This window comes from Camellia sinensis, chromosome 8 (genome assembly GCF_055761805.1).
Source record: "Camellia sinensis isolate YWXY chromosome 8, ASM5576180v1, whole genome shotgun sequence".
NCBI lineage: Eukaryota > Viridiplantae > Streptophyta > Magnoliopsida > Ericales > Theaceae > Camellia > Camellia sinensis.
The window spans coordinates 190,005,710-190,033,339 of NC_138968.1; the positions used below are offsets into that span (position 1 = coordinate 190,005,710).

Below are 27,630 nucleotides of genomic sequence, written 5' to 3' on the forward strand. Positions count from 1 at the left end.
TTTTTAGAGTCACTCTTCTCGATTTTTACTTCATACAGCTTATCTCTTCATCGTCATTCTGTCAAGGCCCATCCCCCTATTATACTTCCTTGAAAGGGACATTCTGGTCTCACCTAATGGGCCCCTGTCAACCCTTCCGACATACTGGGCTCTTCTATTCGGTACAAGTACTCACAATTCAACACTTCTTGATATTTTCATGCTTAATCGGATATCTATTCAGCAATGATGGGCTTTAACCTTATTCAACCCATTTTAAGCGGGTTTTGATGCTTTGGCCGCTTTCAAGTATATCAACTTTTTGGCTCCTACAGTCATAATTAAAATAATATCATAATTAAAAAAATAATACACTATTTTTTAAAGGGATGTATATTACAATTTTCTTTTTAAAAATATTATCTTGTTTAGTAAGTTGTTACCAAAATAGTAACCTTTTATTTTTAATCAAAAAATAATTTTTTTGTGAGGTTCCAATCAAATCTCTTGTTCTAATTTTTAGATAATAAAATTAAATAATTCATGAGACGTACAGGAGTATTCTCGTTATTGTGTTTCAATGACATTAATATAAAAAATCGACAAAAATGATGAGAGATAATGATAAATATATTCAATGGTAGGGAAGTCATGTGGCATAACTAACTTTTTTAGATAAATTATACTATCTTGTTTTATAATATATCTCTTTTGTTAATTTGATTTTAATTTTAGTTATATTAATTTTGTATTTTAATTTTTTACATTTTATTTAATTTATAACTTGTATTAACTAATTGGACAAAAATTGATGACAAGATAATATTTGGAAACAAAATAGATCTTTAAAATTAGACATTAGTGACTCAATCATGTTCAATTGGATTTTTTTTTTTTTTTTAGATTGATATGTTCAAGAGAGTTAATAGACTATTTTATCTATTAATTTTAGTGAAATTTATTAATAATATTATTAATTAAACTAGTGAAATTTATTAATAATATTATTAATTAAACTAAATTAATCTAATTTAAAATAAGTGATAATTTAAATAATGAATTTGATGAGAAAGATAGAAGCAAGAAAAAATTGAAAGAAAAAAAGAAATTTATATTTCATTAATTTATTTTATTTTATTTTATTTATTTTATTGTTACAGAGAAAATCCTCCCACCCTCCTGCAGGTCCAAGGCAGCGTCCCATGAGGAGATCACCAGGGTGTCCTGTTGTCCGTTCCGAGTAAAAGACTACAACCTGAAAGCTTGTCACCAGGGTATCCTGTTGTCCGTTTCGAGTAAGAGACTATAACCAGGAAGCTTGTCCCGACCTCCCAAGGCAAGTTTCGATTAAGCCAGGACTTGCAAGTGTCCTGTTGTCCGTTCTGAGTAAGAGACTATAACCTGGAAGCTTGTCTCGACCTCCCAAGGCAAGTTGGCAAGTTTTGATTAAGTCAGGACTCGCACAGCGATGGAGCATTAAACCCACACTAAGTAACTGATTAAGCATCTTTAAGATCCAACCTCTTAACCAACAGTACTCCACTCATAAAATTGACCCAACAAAAAAATTAAACTTGTGACCTTACGATTAAACTCCAAGACTTTATCACAACGTCACAACCCTTGGATTATTTTATTTTATTTTTATCTAAACGTGGCCTAAATTTGTGAAACGTGAACGCGAATGAATGGCACGTGTAGCAACAACTCGAGTTCTCTTGTCGTCTCTGTCGCCACCGCCTGCCAATTTTCTTACTCAATGCTTCTCTTCCTCTTTCTCTACAAAGAAAGAATCGATAGGAAAGTGTGAGTCTTCAATGGCAAACCTGCCTCAATCTCTCTCCATGAATTCTCCGTTCCTTGGTTCCGCCTCCTCGGCCGCCAACGCCGCCGGACCTCAACCGAGCAAGGATCGGAAAATGCAATCCGCCGAACAGCTGGTGCTCGATCTCAGCAACCCTGATGTCAGAGAGAACGCTCTTCTCGAACTCTCCAAGGTATTTATATACATATATATATATATACCTAACGATCTAGATTCCTTGTATGTATCTGTTTTTCGTTTCGAATAATCACAGTGTGTTTTATATTTGTTTTTTTTTGTTTTCATTTTTGCTAGTTCATAAATCATAGGGTTCAAATTATCGCGAGGGTTTTTGATTTGAAGGTGTGACGAATGCGAAAGGTTACGTTTTGAAGTCAGTTTGACTGTTTATATAGCTTCGAGCATTCAATTGCTGAAATGTTTAAGTCAACTAATTTTGTTTAATTGCTGAGAAAAACTATGAAATTCCTCTTTAAACTATGCAACAAAGTTCCAGTCTTGATGTAAATTGTACTTTTTTGGCTTTATGTATGGGATTTGGGAGGTGGGAATGATGAAAATTACATCCAAATGTACTGGTATGTGATGATGATGTTATGATCTAAATGGGGTGAATTTTGGTTGTAATAAATTTCAAAGGGTATCCTTTAATTGAAAATGACAGGTGAATGCATGAAAGAGGATTTTAGGATTTTATGTGATGACGTTAAGATTTTTTTTTTCTTTTTTCATTTGAGATTTCTCATATGCAGAGTAGCTTAGAATGCCATACTGGGAGAGGGAGCTCTTTCTAGGTTTAGAAAGACGAGCATTGAACTCTGATTTTGTCGGAACTTAATCAGTGCAATTTATTCCAGTTGAAAACTAGTGATGATGTAATGAGTACAATTACCTTTACATAAAACTACATATTTTTTCAAGTAGGAAATTGCCAGTGACAGTCGCTAGTCAATGGCACATCTTGAGTTCAAATAGCAAGAACCGACTCATAGATCATGTGACTTATTTTGCAGGACAAATTGCTGTTCTTCTTCCTCCCAGAGAGAAATTGGTTATGGTTAATTTATTGTTCTACTTTGTCTGTTATGTTTTTGGAACAAATAAGTATTTCAAGATGTGGCTTTTTGCATGTGGAGTTATTTTGGTACTACTGCTGCTGTCATACATGATTTGCATATTTTTTCTTTTTCAGAAGAGAGAACTATTTCAAGATTTGGCTCCACTATTATGGAACTCTTTTGGTACTATTGCTGCACTCTTACAGGTTGCTCAATGCTCTTCACAACTGTTCTTTCATTTAGTTTCTCTCTCCTCTTTTTATACTTGTGGTTGATGAAAAGCTTTCCTTGATTTCTCTGTCATTCTTTATTTATGTCATTGGGAAATCCCTAACTTTTTAAGCTTTTCTTTTTTTTCTATGACACACAGATTAAGTATGTTCCTTTATTTAGCACAGAAAAAGGGGATATATGTTCCCACCGAAGTAACATTGTGCACAAAACTTTACTACAAGTTTTGGCTCAGACTGATTTATTAACCACCATATTTTGCCCAAACTTGGCCTACCCATCTAGCGAGCATGGCAAGCCTTCCAAAGATTATGAGCTTAAAGACTGACTTTGGGCTCTTGCATATAAATTGAGTATATGAGCTTAATGAATGAGTGAACTTGGCAAGCCTTCCAAAGAGTCCAAATCTTGAATGCTAGAGTGATAATGCTCCATAGAACCCGAGTTTTATAAAGAATTCATTAAATATGTCCTTGACACCAATTCCATAATCTTATTGTTGAATAATATTCAATTAAATGAGTCTTTGGTTTAACTTCAGAGGAAAAAGTTAAAGAATTAACAAATTTTATAAAAAATTCATTAAATATGTCCTTGACACCAATTGCATAATCTTATTGTTGAATAAATATTCAATTAAATAAGTATTTGGTTTAATTTCAGAGAAAAAAGTTAAAAAGAATTAACAAATTGATGGCACTGAGCATGTGATAACTACTCAACAAAGTTAAGTGGCAATGTATACATCTTTAAATAAATTCTCAGCAAAGAAAGAGATTCATATAGTAACTCTGAAATACCCAGAAATTGTGGCCATAAGTTGTACAATGCCGATAGCAAAGTTTGCTTTCCTGCTTTAGAGGGTAAGAAACAAAGAAAGTTATTTCAAGAGGATGCAAGTGGTAAGATAATAGTGGGGTAAGAGTATTAAGTAGTGGAAATCTTATTATTTGTAGAGTTTTAACAAGCATAAGGAGATAATTTAAATCTTATCTGCTGAACTGTTAAATGAAAAATAATGAAGATATTTGTGTGTGGTCGACAGTGACCTAAGTTTGGACTGAGCTAGGAGTAGCTTATGCTCAGTCAAGATTCAATTTGTGGCTTAAAATTTTGTGGAAACTCATTGATGGGTCATCCCAAACCTTTTTCTGGGCCAAATGGACAGGCCTTAGGTTAGCTTGATCAACTGTTAGTCCAAGCCTACATATCTGTGATTCTGTATTATGTTGATTTGTGTCTATTAATTTTTACTTTTATTGTTTGAATATCTTAGAAAAGACAACATTTCTGTAAGCTCAAACCAAATTTTATGTTTTGTACTTCTTTTGTTTGTAATTGACTGGATGGATACCTATCATGTTATGTCATCTGTATGATCTATGCTGGAATCCCTCATTATTTGCAGGAGATAGTTTCCATATACCCTGTTTTATCACCACCAAACCTTACCCCAGCACAATCGAACCGAGTTTGCAATGCGCTTGCCCTCCTTCAGGTATAATGTGCTTATTTCTCAGGTTTTGCATCAAATTATTCTTTATGCTGATTCCTTTTGTTCTTGTTTATTTTATTTACTTATCATTGCATGGTCTCTTTTTTGAATGTCTGTCATAGTATTTATTCTAGTTACTTTGGTGGGTGGGTTGGGGGAGGACCAAAAATTTGTGTTAGCATATTAATTGCAAGAGGTCCTTTCCTCAAATGCATGGGAACAATTTATGTTAATTCTGCTGAAAATAATTCATCTTCATAATTTTTACTTTGAAGCAATCTATCTAATATTGATGATAGTGTTTCTTTTCAATTACATGGTAATGTTTAGTTCAAACATGTTGAGTGATAAAGATATCATACAGGCGTCTTCAAGTTTGTGTCTTGTATCCTTGGATGTGATCGTACATGCTATGTTCTTCTATCAATGTCATTTCAAGAACTTTTACCTCCAGTCAATTTATTTGGGATGGTGTCAATGGGCCATGGAGGTGTCTCCACAGGATCATTTTGGATGCGCCTTGGCGCCTTTTTTTTTTTTTTTTTTTTCGTCATATATTTTTAATACATTACTAATGCTATTTATTTATTGTACACTCTTTCGCAGTGTGTAGCCTCTCACCCAGACACACGAATGTTGTTCCTCAACGGTAATTTCTTTTTGATAGTGTTGACACATAAAGGCTCCATTATCCGCATCAGTCTTAATCATAATGCTATAATTATGTACCATGTATTTTTTTGGGTTCATTTTTTCTTATTTGAATCAAATGCATATCCCTTTGTGTACAAATGGGTGGTGCTATATTGGTCTATATTTTACTTATATTTGTTTTAAAATCATTGGACATCATGTTTAAATTCAGATTAAATAAAACTTTTTTCTTTTATGTTAGTTTGACTCTTCATATATATGATTATTATGAAGTAGTGATATTTGAAGGTTTAAAAATAAGTTCCAAATCTTTTTCTTTGGGGAGCTGGGTCCTATATTTCAAACTTTTTATGATTATTTCTTTCCAAGAAATTGGCAGTATTGTATAATAAAAGTGCGGGCTTGATGACAATTTTGATTTGACTTCAAATTATTTTTTCGATGAGTAACATAGAATTACAATTTCATCAAACCTCATAGCCTTAATTTCATTTCTGTTTGTATCCTCTCCTACGACCATGTTTCTTTAGTATAATTTGCTCAGAATACTAGAGGGAAAAAATCTTCTTCTTGATAGGTAAATTTCAGCTTCAATATTGAATAAAATGGAGAGCAAAAATTTTTTTTGTTCATGTTGCTAGTTTTCACATTTTCACATTTGAGCAAAAATCTTGTTCCATATACCTCCTATGTGGCTTGCTATTAGAGACTTGGCTTGCATTAATGATGACAGGTTTCTAAAGTTTTGACTTGATATCTTTGATCCATGTTTATCATAGGTTTTCCAGCTTTATTTGAAGGCTTGAATATGTACTTTTAGCAGTTAAGTTTTACATTTTTGCCTTTGAAAAATGAGCATTATGTCAGAATAAGGCAAATAGATTATTCTTCCCATGACTTTTTGTTGATGCATATTTACTGAGAAGTCTCTTGCAATTAGATGAAATTGTCCTAACTGATGGTTTCTCCTTTGCAGCTCATATTCCTCTTTATCTGTACCCTTTTCTTAATACAACAAGCAAATCAAGGCCATTTGAGTACTTGAGGCTGACTAGCTTAGGCGTCATTGGTGCTTTGGTGAAGGTGCTTCATTTTGCTGATGTTAATTTTTACGTCTTATGAATAATCTTGCTCTTTTTCATATAATTTTCATACTTCTATTCGTGGAGATAATACATTCCTTGAAATAGAGTGGCAACTAAATATGTTAGTAAGGACTCCCTCTGCAGATTGCAACTTGTTATCAAATGATAAAATTGAAAAACAAAATAATATACATAAAGAATTAAAATCTAATTCATGTCTATAAAAATAAATAATAAAAAAATCTATAGCTAGCATGAGTTATATGGGCATGATCTTATCTCTTGAATGTTCCCCAAGGACGGGGAAATATTTTTGAAGAAGCTAATAAGCTGTTTAAAATGAATTTGCATATTCTCTCAGTTCCAACCAATGGTAATTATTATTTTGACAATTTTAATTAATATACATTTCCTTAGAAATTCAAACTGGTTCATAATTTCAAGGTATGTATTATGTTGTCTAGATGTTGGTTTTAGTTTTTATTATCTTCCTTTTATTTATTTATTTTTGATCAGCAACAAAATGGAACTTTTATTAAAAAGAAGAATAAGAAAGAGATGCAAACAAAGGCGGACAGGGAGTCCTCAAAACAGAAAACAAGAGAAGGAAAATCCCAGAAAAATAAATAAATAAATAAGAGTCTGAGTCGCACACTGTATTCTCTTCCTTTTATGCAGGCACATGTTAATTTAAATATACCTATGTAAAAAGTTTGGAAAAGAAATACAATTAAAACTATTCATTAAGTCCTGCAGACACTATTTTGATGGGCAGCTGCATATATTGGAAGCCATTTGCAGCCAACATTATAGATTGCTTCTATGACCTTGAGGAGACCTATGATGAATTTTTAACCAAAACAGAGGTGTTGAATTTCTCTTTGATATATGTTTCAACTGCTTTCTTTTTCTTCTCCCTTTTCCCCAATTTTTGAACCCATAAATTGTGACCATTTTAAGCAGTTAACAGCCGCCTAATATATAATGGAGAAATTTTTATGTGCAGTATGCCTCTTTCACTTTGCTCGCAGTAATCTCCTCCCTCTCTCATTGAAAGGGGAAGTTACGTTCTTCGGAAGCTCTTGGTGTCCCTAATAACTATGCTCTTGTTCATGAGTCACTAAGTTTTTTTTTTTTTTTTTGGGGTGGGGGGGGGGGGGGGGGGGGGTGATTTGAATATCGTGAAAATCAGAACTTGTGTTCTTTTCTTTTTTTCTATTAGGTTGATGATACAGAAGTTATTAGCTTCCTTCTCTCAACAGAAATAATTCCACTGTGCCTGCGGACGATGGAGATGGGCAGTGAACTGTCAAAAACAGTTAAGTGCATCTGAATCCATTATATTAAAAAAAAAATTTCCCTGATGAATAGCACCAATAATTTCACTGTTTCTTTTGTCACTATCTATTGCAGATTCATGTCTATTTTCCATCTGAATATATTGCTAGCTATAGCCTAGGTATGCCTAAAGCTGATATGAGGCTAATGGATTCATTCAAAATTCCTTTTTCTTTTCGTAAAGTACTTTTTAGATTATAAGAAACAACTTAATTTTTTATAGCTAAAAAACAACTTAATTTTTCATAAAATATCTTTTGCATTTTCCTTTCCGAAGAAGTTCAATATGTTTTCTAACTCTAAGAATGTTTGATTTGTTTCATTTTGGTGGCACATCCTACATAGAAAATAGTGGCGCAGGTTCCCTAAACGTTTTTTAGTTTCTTTGCAAATGCAACTAGTTATAGGATGTGGTTTGTTTCTAAGAAGTGGTGAGCTCTACGAATTATGTTGGGTTTTAGGATTATATACTATTGCTACCGTTGCTGATACCTTACAAAATGATTTCTAATTGTAGATATTGATGACTCTAGGCCTGGTAGAGTCTGCCTTATAGTTTCATGGTACCTTGTTATTGTAACATCAATACCCCCAGTTTATATCCTCTTTAGTTTGATAAAACACATTAAATTTTCCTAGCAGGTTGCAACATTCATTGTTCAAAAAATTCTGTTGGATGATGTGGGCTTGGATTATGTATGCACCACAGCAGAGAGGTTTTTCGCTGTAGGTCGAGTTTTGGGGAATATGGTGGCAGCCCTTGCTGAACAACCTTCGTCACGGCTCCTAAAACATATTATCCGTTGTTATCTTCGACTATCTGATAATCCAAGGTTGGTCAATTGCGTAATTTGGAATAATTTGCAAGTGTAATGTAATGAAGTACGTTAGTTTCATCCATTCCTCCTCTCTTTGGTTTGAATAAATTATATTTGGTCATCGTGATGCAGGGCTTGCGATGCATTAAGAAGTTGCCTTCCAGACATGCTAAGGGATGCCACTTTCAGTACTTGCCTTCGTGTAAGTACTGGTTGAGATTTTCAGTTTTCAGCCCATCACCACCCCACACCACCACGTTTTTTGTAAAAAAAAAAAAATTTGTTGAAATAAACGGAGCATAACTGAGCATTCAATCTCCTCTAAGAGTAGTAATTAGGTATTTTTTGGGTTCTTGCTATTGAGGAAAGCCAAAGTTGTTGATTTATAGATGAGAACATCACAACCAACCAATGATCTTCAATTTGATCACCAGTACAACGTTCTTGGTGGATGTTGGGAGATTGAACACTAGGCGTTCAGGAGCCCCTACACCGCCCTACGTGCTCCACTTATCTTGATTATTTTGAGCTTTACTGTAATGTTTTTGTTATATTTTCAGGAAGATCCAACAACAAGAAGGTGGCTACAGCAGTTGCTTCACAATGTGCAGGGACCTCGGGTTGCGCTACAGGCTGGGGGAGGATTTGATCATATGCTGGTGAATTAAACCGACATGCTGTGCCTTTTGTGAAAATTACTTCTAGTGTTACTCTCGTCCGGGCAGAGCATTGTATGTGTGAATTAACTTATTTGCAGTGCCTTTTATCAACCCGTATTTAAAATAATTTTGTAGTAATTTTATGTATGAATTTGAACTGGATTGACATTACAAAACCCTTCTCTTGACACTTAGCTATTTTATTTATACCAAAGCCAAATGTTTGGTTTTGTGTGATGTTATCTAGTTTATTTGTGGTATTTTAAGAGACAAACATATTTATTCGTTTGGGAATTAGTTAGTTTTTTGATTTTTTTATAAAAATGCGTGTAAAAAAGTAGGGAGTGAAATGATAACTTAGTTTAGCTTTTTGGTTGGGTACTGCCTCAATAAGTTGTTTATTGGTTTATTTGCTCTAACTTGTTCTATCACTTTTTTATTTTTTTATATTCTTTTCAGTATAAGTAAAAAAATCACAAAAACAAAAAAAAAACCATTCCCAGGCCTCGGTTGGTAAGGGAAAAAAAAAAAATTTATTGATTTTTTTTCTCTTTATTTTTTATAAAAAGTTAAAAATTCATTGTAAACATACTAATTTTTGTTTTTTGTTTTTGTGTTTTTTCAAAGAGAATTGTAAAAAAATGACATTAATACAAAATCATTGTAATGTCATAAAAGTATAAACAATTTATATATTGAATTGTGTAACTAAATCTTATACTTTTATTTTTTTTGTAATTATTTTGAAATTATTATTTAATTTAAATTGTAGATTTTTTTTTAATTTATGTTTTAGTTAAAAAGTTAAAATTTATTAAAATATTATGTTTCTAAACATGGCTAGTCAAAAAGTCACTCAAACAATTAATTTATTTTTAGGATTTGTGTGCAGCACTGCTTGGGAAGGGGAAATGAGAGAGGACTTTGACCTTTGGCTACCTCTCTCCTTCCCCCTTTCTCTTTTCTCCCTTTTTGCTATCTGCTCAATAAGTCTTATTAAGAGTTATTTCTTCTAAATCTCTCCTTTGTGAGGTGTTTCTTCTCCTATAGTGGAAATTTGTTGGGTTTCTCCTCCTTCATCCCACTGGTGCTGGATCTGCCTTCTTTCCCCTCTTTCGTCACTCACCATAGCCATCACCACCATCCCGCTGCCAGATTTGTTACGGATCTGGCCCGCCTTTACGGATCCGATTTTCTCTGGGAATGAGGTTCATTTTTCCTGTTTTTTCTTATTTTTTGGTTTGGTTATATATATATGGAGTATATCGGTGCTATGCTATAACTTACCCACTTTGTGGTTGTAGCCTATAATCTATCTCAAACATGCTCTATGGCCAATTGATTGGCTTTTGCTTTGCATTACGAGCACGAGCACGAATTATGCGTCTAAATTTTTTCACAACTTTAACTCCTGTGTGTTTATTGATATGATCTTTTTTTTGCTTGGTATAAGTTTATCTGTTAGATGAACTCTTCTCTATATATGCCGTTTGGCTTCATTAATGAAAATTTCTTTCTAATCCAAAAAAATAAAATAAAATAAATTATTTTTTAATTAAAAAAACACAATTAATTTATTTTTTCTTATCCTTCCTTCTTCGTACTTCTCTTTCGTTCACAAGGAGAAAGGGTAAAAGAACAGATTGCATAAAATTGGGTTATAGAATTTGGATGCAATCTTCTCATCTAATATAAGAATTATGGTCTATTTTGACAATTAAGTAAAAAAATCAACTCATTAATTATTAGTTTATTTAAATCATACCATTTCTCTCTCTTTTTTATATATATTTTTCAAAAAAAAAAAAGTCAAAAACAATTAATAAACTAACTTTTTTTTTTCCTATTTCTTAAAACAAGCTTTTAAGCTTATGTCTAATTTTTATGATAAACTTCTATGCATTTACATGTAAAATCATTTTAGGAAGTAATTATTTAGTAGCTGCAGAGATTTTTTTTATATCATTTATAACTTTTAATATTTGTTAAATTGTGAGTATAGGGGTGGGCGTGGGTCAGTTGTGGCTACGGAACCTCTAATTCGTCATCTGTCCACCAAATTGACGGATTGGAAAAAATCAATCCGCATCCGTCTGCTAATCCAACGGATATGGATTGAGTGGATTGACGGATGGATACGACTTGGTTTGGCAATTTAAAATTTTATAAATTTTCAACATAATTCAACTTGTGCACTTCCTCAAAAAAAAAGAAAAAAAAAAAAGAAAAAGTATTATAGTCAATAACTTAAAAAGTATTACAATCACTGCATGCCTCATCCACATAAAGTATTACAATATTTGATTCTTAAAATATAAAAATAATTCAAACTACCAAAATCATGAACAGAGTAATAGTAGAGATTGTATGTCTCTGTATTGTTACATCTATATTTATTTTTGAAAACAAAAACAACCAGCATATATCATCTTTTTTATTTATTATTTTTAGAGTTAGACTTAAAAAAAATATATAGATAAAAAAATACATTTATTGTTTTTCAATTCAAAAAATATATACAACTTAAAAACTATTTTTTCAATAGAATATTTAAACTCTTTTTCAATTAAAAACAAAAACAGAATATCTAAACAAATTAAAAACACAAAGCTTACAAATTACTAGGGATGCTTGCAGTTTGGCGGTTCAGTTGCGGCCAAATGAACCTCAAATCCGCCATCCGTCCAAAACTAAGCGGATTGGAAAAAAAACAATCTGCAACTGTCCGCTTGTCATCACACATCTGTCCAAAATGCGGCGGATCGGTTCGGTTCGGTTTGGTTGGTTTGGGCGGATCGGTATATCTGCTGCTCATCCCTAATTAGCACCCTATAAATTATTTTGGACCCTCCATTTCTTTAAATCCCTACTTATAAATTTTGAAATCCTTAAAATTTCTTTTCTCTTTCCAAATAATACCAAAATTATCTTTGTGAAAACATTGTACCCATTGAATGCACACCCCCACACCAAAAAAAACCCCATTTTCAAAAAAACCCTAGCAAAGCTGTGGGTGTTGATTTTTGACCACACAACCAAATGAGGAACTCAGCTAGGGAGCATCAACAGAATAGATTAAGCCCAACAACCTACACAAGAAGATGAGAATCCGACGGTAGTTTGTCCACCCGGGGGCACTCCGTCGATCAAGTCAGTAATCAATATCTCTCAAAGATAGCAAATTATGCTTAAACTCACAAGAAAGAACTTCACAAATAAAAGCATAAAAGCATCACAAATCAAATCATACCTTAGATCTACAGGGGTGTCTCACTTTTATAATAGTCAGTGTCCAACTTCCCCTAGAAGTCTCATTTCATGGGATTCTATCCTTTACAAGGATAACATCTATCACAACTCACACTATTCAGATTAAGATGAACTCCTTCAAGAGTCTCATCTCTATCCAAATAGATAGCTTGATGTCATCTAGGACTCTAGTCCTTTATCCAAAGATCTCGGATTTCGATATCCCCGCAAAATACCTCGGCAGTGCCCTAAACATCTCGGCAAACATGATCTGCCGACGTGGTACCTCGGCTGACACCTCAGCGCCACCTTAGTTACGTGGTGTCATCTCAAAATACTTCTTCACAACTACCCCCTAGGTTCCTGTTACCGTGGCAACCTGAGGTGATAGAACCTACGTCGTTTCATCTTCTAACATGCTAGAGATACTCTTCTGACCGAGATCATGACTCGCCGACGTATTGAAACAAGGACTCAAATGTCCATTCGTCAAGAACCAAGAATTAAGAACCATTATATTCTATTTCATCCAGGTCCAACATCTCGACAGAGATCACACTACTAGTAGAGATCATAATTCACTAATTCAAGAACATCAAGACCCTAGTATCAACTCATCAAGAACCAAGAACAAACAAGTTCTGTCCCATCTAAATTCAACATCTCAACTGAGATTAACATCTCAACGAAGATCATCATCTCAACCAAGATCATCATGTCATCACCTTGTTGGTTCGTATCAGTCACGTGTCACTCTATCACATCAAAGCTGTCCACGCCGCCTAACAGGCATGTCATCCAAGGCAGTTACATAATGTTTTGCCACCTTTTTGTTTTTAGAAAAAACTTCCTTCACTCTCTCTCTAAAAGTCTCCATTATCATTCTTTCAAAGCTTTTCCTATTATAACTTTGGTCACCACTTCTAACGTACACTTAGCAGTTCCGTTCCAATCAAAGCATTGTCTGACTCTAGCGAATTCTATTCCGACATTTACTTCATCGGCTCTACTTTGTAAGTCCTTAATTTCTTTTATTTTAACTTCAGTTCTCCACTGTTTTCAAATATATTCCTTTTGTGGATTGTTACACATCACACACGGTATCAGTATCTGTATCCACATAGCCATCTTGTATTCATATTCGAATCCCACTATTCTACATGCCTTCGCTTGCTTTGACTCATATTTTGTCCTTTATGTTCTTGAGCCCATCTCCACATTTTCTGTATTTGACACATATCTTCTAGTACACTGTCACTGAATTCTATCAATTTTGTTCATACCCTGAATCTATCAATGCTATATTTTTCTTGTATTCTTGAATCTTTGATCACTGTTTTATGTTTTTGAGACCTGTTTCTTTTGTCTGTTCTTGCTTGTTAGCAGATTATTGCCTCTGAATCTTGTACATTTGCAGAGACTTAGGTTTAGGATTTGCTAGAATCACATTTAGGAAAATTGGAACATATTTTGCCCTCAAACCATCCTCAGAACCCTGAAACTGATAACCTAGCATTTCTTAGGGTTTCGCCGAGGTCTTTAACCCATACAGTCCAATCTGCCTTGCCAAAATAGCCTTAGCCAAGGTCATGGGGATGTTCAAATGGAGGGTAGACTCCTCCAATAAACTAGAATATTTCTGTCAGGAATTCTCCATTACAGCCGACGTTCATCTAAGGTTGGCTAGGGAGGAGGATTCCATGATGCCTAGAGAGACATACATGCCCTTCCCTGTAGTATCTATCATAAAGGGTGGAGTCAAATTCCATTTTGACATCTTGTTTTGCTTTGGGCCGAGGTGCCGTCTTTTGTATCTGAATAAGTTGTCTTTTTAAATGCAAGTCCTCTTTTTTACTAAGTGTTGAATGCTTGTCTCTGTCTTTACTATCTTGTATGATTCTATACTTAAAATATTTTTGTACTTCTCCCAAGTATACTTTAACTGTGTAATCACTTTGGGTTAGAACACATCTGACATGTACCACCTTGGATCCACTTCATCTCGAGTGGACCCTTAGTTGGTCACCTCAGACCAACTTACCTCGGAGTTCACCCTTTTTTGTGATCTCAGCCAACAAGCACTTTATAAAAATTCTTTGAATAACATTCAACAAGTATTGTTTACTTACTTGTACTTGCTGTCTTTTATCAAGACTTCACCCTTCCAACATTTTCAAGTTTGACGACCTGATTGGTGATCTCGGATAACCAAAAACTCGAGTGTTCCCTCATATGGATACCTCGGCTGACTCCAACTTGTAAATTTCAACAAGTGTCAAGCCTATTCTTTATTTTTGCCTCCTAATGTGAATCTAAGTATCACTTATGTTCACACTAAGCATGCATCTTTGATTTTTCCGAAGCCTGATTCAAACAAATCTTAGCCGAGATTTTCTATCTCGGTGTCGCTATTAATTTGACTAAATCAAACTTAGTTTAACTCTACCGTTATGGTAAGTCTAAGTTATTCATCATGTTTCATTTGGAAACATCGCCAACTTAGTTCAACTCTACCATAGGCAAGTTGAGTTCAACTCTACCATATGGTAAGTCTAAGTTATTCGTCATGTTTTATTCGGAAATATCGCCAACTTAGTTCAACTTTACCATAGGCAAGTTGAGTCCAACCCTACTATATGGTAAGTCTAAGTTATTCGTCATGTTTCATTCAGAAACATCGCTAACTTAGTTCAACTCTACCATATGACAAGTCTAAATTATTCGTCATGTTTCATTTGGAAATATCGCCAACTTAGTTCAACTCTATCATATGACAAGTGTTAATTCAACTCTATCATATGGTAAGTCTAAGTTATTCGTCATGTTCGCCAGGACAACATCGTCATAAGACTTTTCGGTCTTATTGTGTAATCATGGATTTTAACAACATTTTCACACTTTTTTACATAGACTTCAGCATCTTTTTGCATGTACGGCCACCAGAATCCTTACGATATAGCTCTGTGGACAAGGGATCTACCCCCTATATGGCTTCCACATACTTCTTTGTGGACCTTGTATAAAAAGTCTTCAACCTGGAAAGGATATACACATCGTAATAGAGGTCTAGTAAAAACCCTTCTATATAGATGGCCTTCTGCTGTTAGGCTAAACCTAGCTGACCTCAATCTTGTCTTGTGCGCCTCTTTTCGATCATTTGGCAACTTGCCATCCTTGTGGAACATCACTATTGCATCCATCCAGCATAGACCCATCTCCTCACACATTGCTTCATACTTTGTGACCAGTGGTTCTACAATTGGGTCTAACAAATAATCTACCATTATTGTCCTTGCCTCCTCTGATTTCATTACGTTAGCCAAGTTAGCCAAGGCATCGGTATGACTGTTGTCATCTCGGCTAACCTGTTATAGCCGACAATCTTGGAACAATGCTAGCAGTCTAACAACTTCTTTGACATCGGCTATCATTCTTTCATCTTAGGCTGCATACTCGCCTATTATCTGATTCACAATAAGTTGGGAGTCACAGAAGACTACCATCTCATCGGCTTCCATTGCTGCTGCTAACTTCAACCCTGCAATTAGTGCCTCATACTCTACTTCATTATTTGAGGCCTTAAACCCCAAACGAATAGACTACTCTAACATTCGCCCATCTGGCGATACTAACACTACTCCTACCTCCGCTCCTTAACGGTTTGAACTTCTATCAACAAACAGGCAGAAGGAGTTGACGATGTAGATGTCGTAAGGCTTTGGTTTCTCTTCTTTCTTCTGTTTTGCTAGAGTGGGTGTGATAACCCTCTTCCGTATTATGCTAATTAATCTTAATTGTGATTGTGATTATGTGCTTGATATGATTTGGTGTGCCATTTATATGAATATATGTGATTTTGAATTTCTATCTGTTCACTGTAGGAATATCTGTTCAACTTACTGTTATAAACTGAAATTGAAGGCCTTATCGGCCATAGAAACCGAAATTGACTACGCCTTTATGATTAGCGTAATTTTTAGAGCCTACGGTGAAATTTAATTGAAAGTTGATTCGAATCAAAATAATTAGATTCAGAATGATTAATTAGATGCCATTAATTGGTTATAATCAAATTTGATTAAGTGGGGCTATAAAAAGGGCCATTATACACTCAATTCCTCTCTTTTTATTCAACTTGGCTGAGATTGCTCTAAGGAAAAAGAGTGAGGGTCGGCTAGAGAGAGAGAGAGAGGGAAACAATTGGAGATTTGAGCAATAGGCTTGGAAATCTTGAAGATTAACTCAAGAATTAACCATAATTTGGAAGATTTGAGCCTCTAGGTGAGTAAATTCATGGATTTTAGTTTGTAACTTTGTGAATTCCAAGTTGAATGATGATCAAGAACAAGAATTGTGTTATAAGTGATGAATTTGAAGCTAATATGTACATGCATGTATAGAATTACCATGATTTGGCATAATCAAGCATGTATTAAGTTGAATATGGGAATATGAGAATTGAAGCATACATGCAAGTATAGTTTTGTTGATTTTCATGTTTATGAGCATCATTGGTGCTATTTGTAAGGGAATTAAAGTCAAAAATTGACATGCATGTTTGGTTGTTAGAAATATGGAGTTTACATGAGGTTTGAAGGCATGAGTTTGATTATACAAAAGAAGTGTTAAATAATTTGAGATTCTAACGATGATTTTGAGTAATTGATCTTATCTTGCTTATATACTCATGATATATAATGTATTTGCATGTTTTGAAACCAAAATTATGAGTTTTGGACCTTTGGAGGTCGAGTTTGAACTTATAGAACAATTATGGATTTTCCAGAATTTGGCATGTCCGCTCGAGCGGGGAAAGCGCCGCTCGAGCGGGAAATGCGAGCTCCTAGTAGTTTTGCAGGCATGTATGTCCGCTCGAGCGGAGAGCCATGTAGTGAGACTTTCAGCTTGAGCGTCCGACTTCACGCTCGAGCCTAAAAATAAGGTAACCAGTACTTTTGCAGACCTAATGGGTCCGCTCGAGCAGGGAAGTCCACGCTCGAGCGGGGACCCCTGTTTTAGAAAATTTGTAAAGGTGTTCTGTGTTTCATTTTCCGTTCTCTTTCACTTCTAAGTACTCTTAGGCATGCATTAAGCATTATGAATGAACTAAAAGAGTAAGAAAGGAGCCTAAGAGAGATGTATGAATTAAGAACAGATTGAATTGTTTGTGACCCATTGTGTTCATCAAATGTGTAGGGTCAAGTTCCATGGCAAATCCGCCGGCAGAACATTGTGAGTAATATCTTAACAAAGATATCTGGAGTATGTTATTTGTCCAACTGCTTATTTTCATATAAGTCTTGTAAGTTTGTTACATTGAATTGGGGACAAATATTTGTTATGCCATGTGATTGGGCTAAAGGCCGTTGGATACAATCGATTGGGCCGAAGGCCATTGGACATGGATGATTGGCCAAAGGCCGTCTGATACAAATGATAGTCTGACATGAATGATAGTATGATATAAATGAATGGGCCAGAGGTCGTACGACATGAATGAATGGGCCAAAGGCCGTACGACATGAATGAATGGGCCAGAGGTCGTATGACGTGAATGAATGGGCCAAAGGCCGTTTGACACGAATGATTGAGCCAAAGGCCGTCAGACAGGAACGGTTGGGCCAAAGGCTGTCAGGTATGAGTTAATTGGACCCGAGGCCGTTCGACACGTCTGGAACTTTAGTCGAGTGGTACATTAAATAGAAACATGAATTGGGCCTAAGGCCGTCTGATGTAATTGTTTCAAAGATTGTTCATGTATCTTCCTTATTTGATATTATTCACTGGGCTTTCGCTCACTCTCATTCATGTTTATGTAAGTGAGCTAGGGAACATCCAAACCCAGTCTCGGTGAAATATGTGAGAAACAGTCAAGGTTTTGAAGAGTCAGCCCAACGTCTCACGCACGAGACTTGTTTTTGCCTCTTTTGTTCTTTTGTCATAGTTTTGTCATGTTGGCGAAAACATTGGATTACTTTTGTATATAAACTTTGGGTTCGACTGACTTAGACTCAAATGATCCTATGTGTATAGTTTATATGTTAACTTTACTCTGATGTGAGTTATTGACGAATACCTATGTGAAATGTTATGATGTTCATATAAGCACAGCTCTATGGACAAAGTTTTAAATTTTGCTTCCATTTGGCCCCTTTACTCTGATGAGTTATGTCTTATTTGGTTTGAGGTCGTAGGTAATCTCTAAATTACTGGTCGGTTATGTCCTTAACCCATAGGGGCTGGTTCGGGTCATGACAGTGAGGTTCTTGGGTTCCAGTTGGGTTTCTTTCTACTCCCTTGGGAATTCCAAGCCGTGGTTCACTAGAGTCTGAAGCGGGATGGCACTAGAGGTGAACTCGGCCACAAAGTCAGCCAGAACCTGGCCCTTAATTACTATTCTGGGCCTAAATTCCAAGTCATATTGGCCCAGCGCTACTGCCCATCTAGCAACCCTGCCTGTTAGATCTCCTTGCTACAATAGAGACTTCAAAGGATGCTCAGTCAGCACCATAATCTTGTAGGCTTGGAAGTAGTGATTCAATTTTTTCGAAGCCATCACCAAGGCTAGTGTTAGTTTCTCCAAGGACAGGTACCTAGTTTCTGCACCTGCTAGGGTCTTACTTGCATAGTATACTGCCTTTTGTTCTCTTTCCTCCTCTCAGATTATTACCATGCTTACTGCGTGTTCTGTAATTGCTCAGTATAGGAACAATTCTTCTCCAGGTACTGGATTTGATAGAACTGGAGCTGTTGTTAGGTACTTTTTCAAGTCGGCCAAGGTGACTTCGCACTCTTCCGTCCACAAAAAATCTGTGGCCTTCTTTAACAAACTAAAAAATGGTTTATACTTATCAAAACTTCAACTAATAAACCTGTGAAGGGTTTCCACCTTGCCAGTCAAAATCTAGACCTGTTTGGCTGACGTCAGGCTCTTTAAGTCAAGAATGGCCTTGATTTGATCTGGGCTTGCTTCAATGCCCCTTCTAGTAACTAAGTATCCCAAGAACTTACCAAACCTGACTCCAAATACGTATTTTGAAGCATTAAGTCGAAGCCGATATTTTCTCAGGATATCAAAAATTGTCTTCAAATCGGCCAGATGATTCCCAGGTTCTTTGGTCTTCATGACCATGTGTAATAACCCCGACCTCTGATTAATGTTAATTCGCACTTAGTTATGCCTAACAATAATTTAGAAGGAATCTGGGATTAATTTGCCTATGTATTGCATTAATTCTGTGTTTCTATCTGTTTGCTATAAAGTGATCTGTTTATGTGTTGACTTTGACCTGCGAATTGAAAGCCTTATCGGCGACTGATTTAGAAATTGATTAGTGTGTTATACTAGTTAGATTTTATGTGATTTTATGGTAGGCCCAATTAAAATTCAATTTGGAATGTGTGAATTAGATTAAATAATGTTGAATTGCATTAGTTTGCCTAATTACACAAATGCCACTTAGTGGCTTGATTTAAGACACACCTTATTACATTGAGAGGCATCTCTCCTCAGCCATTTCCTTGACCTAACCGACTAGAGAGAGAGAGAGAGTTAGGAGAAAATAGAGTTCATCAAGAATTGCTTAGAAATTAGAAGAATTGAAGAGAGGATTGCATAATTGAGCCTCCATACTTGGAATTGAAGACCTAAAGGTAGAGAATTCACTCTTTTAATTATGAATGTGAGTTGTTCTTACTAGGTTCATGGTGAAATTGGTATTTAAAGCCAAGATTTAGCTCTAATTGTGGTTTTGAGAGTCCATCCATGCATGCATGCATAAATTTCCATGTTTTGAGTTTGAATTCTAAGATTTCTTTCATGCATGTGTTCATTTCACTCACATTATGGTAATCCATCATGTTGTCCATCAAATTATCAAGTTTGATCATGTTTTGGAGGGTTTGGATTCAATGAGATTCTTGCATGTTGTATTAATGGCATGTTCTAAGAGTTCATGTTGATTTTGCACAAATTGGGCTGCTCTTGGGCCATGATTTCTTGAAATGATTTTTAATCCATGTTGTTTTATGAGCTATTTCATGTTTTCTCAAATATTGGCCCAGAAAAAATGAGTTTTGAAGGCTTAAAGGTTGAGTTTCATGCTTAGAGGTCAATCTGGATTTTCCAAAAATTTGACCCAAGCTCGAGTTGGTACTTTTCACGCTTGAGTGTGAATCCTAAGTACATGCACTTCCGCTCGAGCGTCGATAGTTACGCTCGAGTGTGAAATGCGTATACCCAGAAGTTTGTGTATTTTGCAGTCCGCTCGAGCGGGGGAATCCACGCTCGAGCGAGACTCTGAGTCTCACGCTCGAGCGGGGGTCGAGCGCCCATCGAACGTGAAAATCTTGCATCCAGTACTTTTGTCAATTTTACAGTCCGCTCGAGCGAGGAAGTTTACGCTTGAGTGGAGCTTCAATATCTGCATGTCCGCTCGAGTGGGGTAATCCACGCTCAAGCGTAGACCTTTTCTTCAGCAAAATTTAAGAAATGGTTTTCAAAGCATTTTTGCATCCTCATTCCATCCTAGGCATTCCTAGGCCATGTTTAAGACTCTTTAGTGAGGATTTAAGGTTAAAAACATACTAAGAACCAACGACGTAAGTTTTGTGCAATTAGAATGTGTGTTTCAAGTGTGTGTCCGTTATGTGTTATGTAGGTCACGTGCCGCGTATCGTGTGATCAATCTGCTCCGTCTGTCTGTTTCAAGGTCAACTGTGAGTAATAACTTAGTAAAGTTATGTTCAAACTGTATCTACTTTCTGTGTGATAAAACAAGATCTGTTTTCCGAAATGATATGTTCTGTATAATGAATGATTGTTCAATTTCTGATATGTATTCATGACATCCATAGCATCATGTGATATTTGTTAGCTGTTACCCGGTATCGGAGGTTCCTTTATGGAACTTATTTCTGTCTGCACTCTGTTACCCGTGCCGGAGGCCCTGTCACGAGGGCTCAGCTTCTGTTCTGTTGCCCGGATCCGGAGGTTCCTTTTTGGAACTGGTTATTCGTAACCTCACGTGTATACGTTCTGTTTTGTTCTGTTCTGTTCTGTTAATGCTAATATTAATGGATGTGTCATGTAAACTTAATCATGACTTATGATTTCAGTCTGTATATGATTTAGACAAATGATGAATTTGATACAAATCTGAATAACGATTTGTGAATCTGTACGAACTCATTCATTGAAACCCTTTACTCTATTATTATTCACTAGACTTTCGCTCACAGTTTATATTATGTATGTAGGTGAGCCGGCACATGACCAGGGCCAGAGTTGACGGCCTTCTGTTTTGTTTTTGTGAGCCAACTGTTGTGCCTCCCGAGGAGGTTCCGAATGAAGCCTAAAACCATGGCTGCTTTTGTATTCATGCTAGTCTTTGTGTATGCTCTGTAAAGTCAGGTCTTGGGAAGTACATTCTATAAATACCTTGTAAATATTGTGTATCTGGACTGGCATGTTTATGTATATATAAATAAGTTTTGAAATGTTCTGTCCCATGTACGTTATCACAGCTCATTGGAGCTTGTTTATTTTGTATTATTGCTTCCGTAACCCCTTATTATTTGCTAATCTGTTCAGAGGCCTTTGGTAATCCACGGATTATTGGCCGGTTATGGTGCTAAACCTACAGGGGTGGGTTTGGGTCGTGACAGAGTGGTATCAGAGCATCAGAATGGCTCCTTATGAAGCTTTGCATGGAAGAAAATGTCATTCTCCGATATGTTGGGCTGAAGTAGGTGATAGACCTTTGTTGGGATAAGAACTTATGCAAAAAACAACCGAGAAAGTGAAATTGATCCAGCAACGTCTAAAGCCTGCACAGAGTCGGCAGAAGAGCTATGCTGATGTTCGCAGAAGAGATAGGGAATACGAAGTTGGGGACCATGTGTTCATTAAAGTGACACCGATGAAGGGTCAAACTCGGTTTGGTATTAAGGGCAAATTGGCGCCAAGGTATGTTAGACCTTATGAAGTCCTCGAAAAGATCAATACGGTATCGTATCAGGTAGCCTTACCCCCAGTAATGGAACATATGCATAACGTCTTTCATGTATCGATGCTACGAGAATACTTGAAGGATCCACTCCACGTCATTGAACCGACACATGTGCTTTTAAAAGATGACTACACTTATGAGGAAGGACCTATTCAGATTGTGAATCGCCGGATCAAAAAGTTAAGGAATAAAGAAATACCGTTGGTAAAAGTTGATTGGCAAAACAACGGAGGAACCTATGCAACTTGGGAAACCGAGGAAGACATGGTGAAGAGATATCCAAATTTGTTCCCATTGGACCCAATGTTGATTCAAAATGAAGGTAATTCGAGTTTGGAGGACCAAACTCTTTTAAGGGGGAAGACTGTACTAACCCCGACCTCTGATTAATGTTAATTTGCACTTAGTAATGCCTAACAATAATTTAGAAGGAATCTGGGATTAATTTGCCTATGTATTGCATTAATTCTGTGTTTCTATCTGTTTGCTATAAAGTGATCTGTTTATGTGTTGACTTTGACCTGCGAATTGAAAGCCTTATCGGTGACTGATTTAGAAATTGATTAGTGTGTTATACTAGTTAGATTTTATGTGATTTTATGGTAGGCCTAATTAAAATTCAATTTGGAATGTGTGAATTAGATTAAATAATGTTGAATTGCATTAGTTTGCCTAATTACACAAATGCCACTTAGTGGCTTGATTTAAGACACACCTTATTACATTGAGAGGCATCTCTCCTCAGCCATTTCCTTGACCTAACCGACTAGAGAGAGAGAGAGAGTTAGGAGAAAATAGAGTTCATCAAGAATTGCTTAGAAATTAGAAGAATTGAAGAGAGGATTGCATAATTGAGCCTCCATACTTGGAATTGAAGACCTAAAGGTAGAGAATTCACTCTTTTAATTATGAATGTGAGTTGTTCTTACTAGGTTCATGGTGAAATTGGTATTTAAAGCCAAGATTTAGCTCTAATTGTGGTTTTGAGAGTCCATCCATGCATGCATGCATAAATTTCCATGTTTTGAGTTTGAATTCTAAGATTTCTTTCATGCATGTGTTCATTTCACTCACATTATGGTAATCCATCATGTTGTCCATCAAATTATCAAGTTTGATCATGTTTTTGAGGGTTTGGATTCAATGAGATTCTTGCATGTTGTATTAATTGCATGTTCTAAGAGTTCATGTTGATTTTGCACAAATTGGGCTGCTCTTGGGCCATGATTTCTTGAAATGATTTTTAATCCATGTTGTTTTATGAGCTATTTTATGTTTTCTCAAATATTGGCCCAGAAAAAATGAGTTTTGAAGGCTTAAAGGTTGAGTTTCATGCTTAGAGGTCAATCTGGATTTTCCAGAAATTTGACCTAAGCTCGAGCTGGTACTTTTCACGCTCGAGTGTGAATCCTAAGTACATGCACTTCCGCTCGAGCGTCGATAGTTACGCTGGAGTGTGAAATGCGTATACCCAGAAGTTTGTGTGTTTTGTAGTCTGCTCGAGCAGGGGAATCCACACTCAAGCAAGACTCTGAGTCTCACGCTCGAGCGGGGGTCGAGCGCCCGTCGAACGTGAAAATCTTTCATCCAGTACTTTTGTCGATTTTACAGTCTGCTCGAGCGAGGAAGTTTACGCTCGAGTGGAGCTTCAATATCTGCATGTCCGCTCGAGCGAGGTAATCCACGCTCGAGCGTGGACCTTATCTTCAGCAAAATTTAAGAAATGGTTTTCAAAGCATTTTTGCATCCTCATTCCATCCTAGGCATTCCTAGGCCATGTTTAAGACTCTTTAGTGAGGATTTAAGGTTAAAAACACACTAAGAACCAACGACGTAAGTTTTGTGCAATTAGAATGTGTGTTTCAAGTGTGTGTCCGTTATGTGTTATGTAGGTCACATGCCGCGTATCGTGTGATCAATCTGCTTCGTCTATCTGTTTCAAGGCCAACTGTGAGTAATAACTTAGTAAAGTTATGTTCAAACTGTATCTACTTTCTGTGTGATAAACAAGATCTGTTTTCCGAAATGATATGTTCTGTACAGCGAATGATTGTTCAATTTCTGATATATCTTCGTGACATCCTTAGCATCATGTGATATTTGTTAGCTGTTACCTGGTATCGGAGGTTCCTTTATGGAACTTATTTCTGTCTGCACTCTGTTACCCGTACCGGAGGCCCTGTCATGAGGGCTCAGCTTCTGTTCTGTTGCCCGGATCCGGAGGTTCCTTTTTGGAATTGGTTATTCGTAACCTCACGTGTATACGTTCTGTTTTGTTCTGTTCTGTTAATGCTAATGCTAATGGATGTATCACGTAAACTTAATCATGACTTATGATTTCAGTTTGTATACGATTTGGACAAATGATGAATTTGATACAAATCTGAATAACGATTTGTGAATCTGTACGAATTCATTCATTGAAACCCTTTACTCTATTATTATTCACTAGGCTTTCGCTCACAGTTTATATTATGTATGTAGATGAGCCGGCACATGTCCAGGGCTAGAGTTGACGGCCTTCCGTTTTGTTTTTGTCAGCCAACTGTTGTGCCTCCCGAGGAGGTTCCGAACGAAGCCTAAAACCATGGCTGTTTTGTATTCATGCTAGTCTTTGTGTATGCTCTGTAAAGTCAGGTCTTGGGAAGTACATTCTATAAATACCTTGTAAATATTGTGTATCTGGACTGGCATGTTTATGTATATATAAATAAGTTTTGAAATGTTCTGTCCCATGCACGTTATCACAGCTCATTGAACCTTGTTTATTTTGTATTATTGCTTCCGCAGCCCCTTATTATTTGCTAATCTATTCAGAGGCCTTTGGTAATCTACGGATTACTGGCCGGTTACGGTGCTAAACCTACAGGGACGGGTTTGGGTCGTGACACCATGTCATCAATGTACACTTCTACTGTTTTGCCAATCAGATGCCTGAACATCTTGCTCACCAACCTTTAGTAGGTTGCTCTTGTATTTTTTAACCCGAAAGGCATCACTCTGTAGCAGTACAGCCCTTTTGAGGTGATAAATGCAGTATTCTCCTCGTTAGGGAGATACATTGTTATCTGGTGGTATCCCCTATAAACGTCCAGGAAGCTCATCATCCTATGCCCAGAAGTAGCATCCACCAGCTGATCAATTTTAGGCAGAGGGAAGCTGTCTTTAGGACAAGCCTTATTCAGGCTGGTGAAGTCCACGCAAACCCTCTACTTCTCATTCTTCTTTTTCACAACTACTGTGTTGGACAGCCAGGTTGAGTAGTTTACCTCTCGAATAGCCTTGGCATCCAACAGTGTGACGACCCCATTACGTATAATAATTAGCATTTAATTAATTAAAGATTTCTCATCATTCCAATTTAATCTGGGATTTATGTAATTTATGAAGACTAATTCGTATATGATTCTATTGAGGATTTATTTTGGAATTAGAAATTGAAAGCCTAAATGGCTCAAGAGAGTATAATTGGTGAATTAAATTATTTTAATTTCTAGTATCGGACCGTATGGGAGTTTCATTGAATATTCGATTCAGATTTGTAAAATTGAGATTTGATTAATTGGGTCCAAATTAGAGTTAATTAAATTATGAGAATTGGAAATTATTATAAATTAAATTTATTTATGAGGTATTCAATTGAGTATGTAATTTATTGACGAAAATTTTGAGTTTGATCTAAAATTGAAGACCTTAATAATGTGAGAAACCAAAATTGAGAATAGTGATAAGTTCAATTTGATATTTGGAGCCTTTTGGGGAGTTTAATTAAAAATTTGATTCGGATTGATAAATTTAAATATAGTTAATTGGGCTTTGATGGAAGTCAATTAGATTAATTAAATTATGTGGGATTTGAGATTAGTTTTAATTAATTAATTTTTGTGTTAATCAAGATTTATTAAGATTAAGTGATGCTTAAGTAAATTAATCCTAGACATAAATTAAATTGTGGGACAACCTAGAATTGTGGGTGTGAGTGTGCTGAGAATTCTATGGGTGTACTGAGTGAGTGTGTTGACAAGCGTGTGTGTGTGTGTACGTGTGATGTTGAGGACAAAGGGGTGAATTGTATGTGTGTATGTGTGTGCTAGTGAGTTAAAGAAGTATAACTTCATTTGGCTCAAAACAACACTTGGAGAAGTAAAGAAAAAAGAGAGAGAAAGAATAGCCAAGAGAGAGAGAGAGAGAGGGTGTGTTGACTGCTGGAAGTAAAAAAAGGAAAAGAAAATTGAACTCAAGGAAGAAAAACCAAGGGAAAAAGTTAGGAAAGTGAAAGAAAGAGAAGAAGAGCTCAAGGAAATTGAAAGAGGGGAAGAAGACCTATAGGAAAATCAACCATAAATTCTGAAATTAAAGTTTAAGGTATGAAATTTATTCTTGAGTTTTGTAGAATCTTCACATTACACTTGAAATTAAAAGATGAATTGGAATCAAAATCATGTGATTAAAAGGAATTATCAAGAAGATAAAGAAAATTAAGCTAGACTCATGTTTATGGAACTAATTATTTTGAGTTTGATTTTTATAATCTTGCGTGGAATTAAGTTTCATTGTTACATGCATGAGGGAATTCTATGAGTATTTGAGTCTATATTTACATACATCTTGGATTTTGAAGGAATTGAGCCATTCAAGTTCATATTTTAAAGAGAAAAGGAAATGTTTTATAAAAATCAAGTTTATGAAAATTTGGAATTAATTCTAAAGTTAGATAAAGTTTTGATTTTATAACTAGATTTTTTAATCCATGCATGTAATGTACTTTAAGAGTTTTATTTAATTTAAACAAATTTTGGAATATATTAAATTAGTTAGTTTTATTTGAATTACATATATTCAATGTTAATGAAGAATTGGAGCTAAGATCAAGTTTATGAAGTTTAATTAGAAATTAATTATTTTGGGTTTAAATTGGAAAGTTATAGTTAAATTAAGATTCATAAATTACATGTAACAAAGATTTATTAAATATTTTCATATTTTGATGAAATTTTGCATGAGTTTTGAACATGAAACTGGGTGTTAAAAGCTTAATTCATGTTTTAGAATTTGTAGGTTTGAAATTGGGCTTGATATGAGGAGAATGAATGAAATTTAAATTTGGGTAAATATGGAAATAAATTATAATTTATATTTGAGAATAAAAACATTAGTTTGATTTTGATTTAAATTTCATTCATGCAAATATTTTTGAAAGGACTTTATAGATTCAATTTTAAGTTTCAT

The 27,630-nt window shown here is 35.5% G+C and overlaps 1 protein-coding gene across 5 annotated transcripts; it reads left to right on the plus strand.

Moving 5' to 3' along the window:
* The first annotated feature begins 1,620 nt into the window (after window positions 1-1,620).
* On the plus strand, window positions 1,621-9,466 carry LOC114308603 (uncharacterized). 5 transcript variants are annotated; one of them, XM_082884834.1, is made up of 10 exons: window positions 1,720-1,976; window positions 2,818-2,861; window positions 2,997-3,068; window positions 4,502-4,591; window positions 5,195-5,237; window positions 6,219-6,325; window positions 7,550-7,645; window positions 8,308-8,498; window positions 8,616-8,685; window positions 9,044-9,466. In XM_082884834.1, exons 2-10 carry the CDS (start codon window positions 2,859-2,861, stop codon window positions 9,149-9,151), a joined length of 780 nt encoding a protein of 259 aa, XP_082740960.1. In that variant the 5' UTR covers window positions 1,720-1,976; window positions 2,818-2,858; the 3' UTR covers window positions 9,152-9,466. The 5 variants fall into 5 exon arrangements, with proteins under 5 accessions (XP_028110009.2, XP_028110011.2, XP_028110010.2 ...); XM_028254208.2 differs by lacking the exon at window positions 2,818-2,861 and having other exon boundaries at window positions 1,621-1,976; XM_028254210.2 differs by lacking the exons at window positions 2,818-2,861; window positions 7,550-7,645 and having other exon boundaries at window positions 1,621-1,976.
* Window positions 9,467-27,630: the final 18,164 nt, after the last annotated feature.

Bases quoted from the DNA above. Each gene is read 5' to 3' on its own strand.
- LOC114308603 (XM_028254208.2), top strand. From the start codon at position 1,668: ATGGCACGTGTAGCAACAACTCGAGTTCTCTTGTCGTCTCTGTCGCCA. The intron at 4,592-5,194 runs GTATAATGTGCT...ACTCTTTCGCAG, and splicing joins ATGCGCTTGCCCTCCTTCAG to TGTGTAGCCTCTCACCCAGA. The intron at 7,646-8,307 runs GTTAAGTGCATC...TTTTCCTAGCAG, and splicing joins GCAGTGAACTGTCAAAAACA to GTTGCAACATTCATTGTTCA.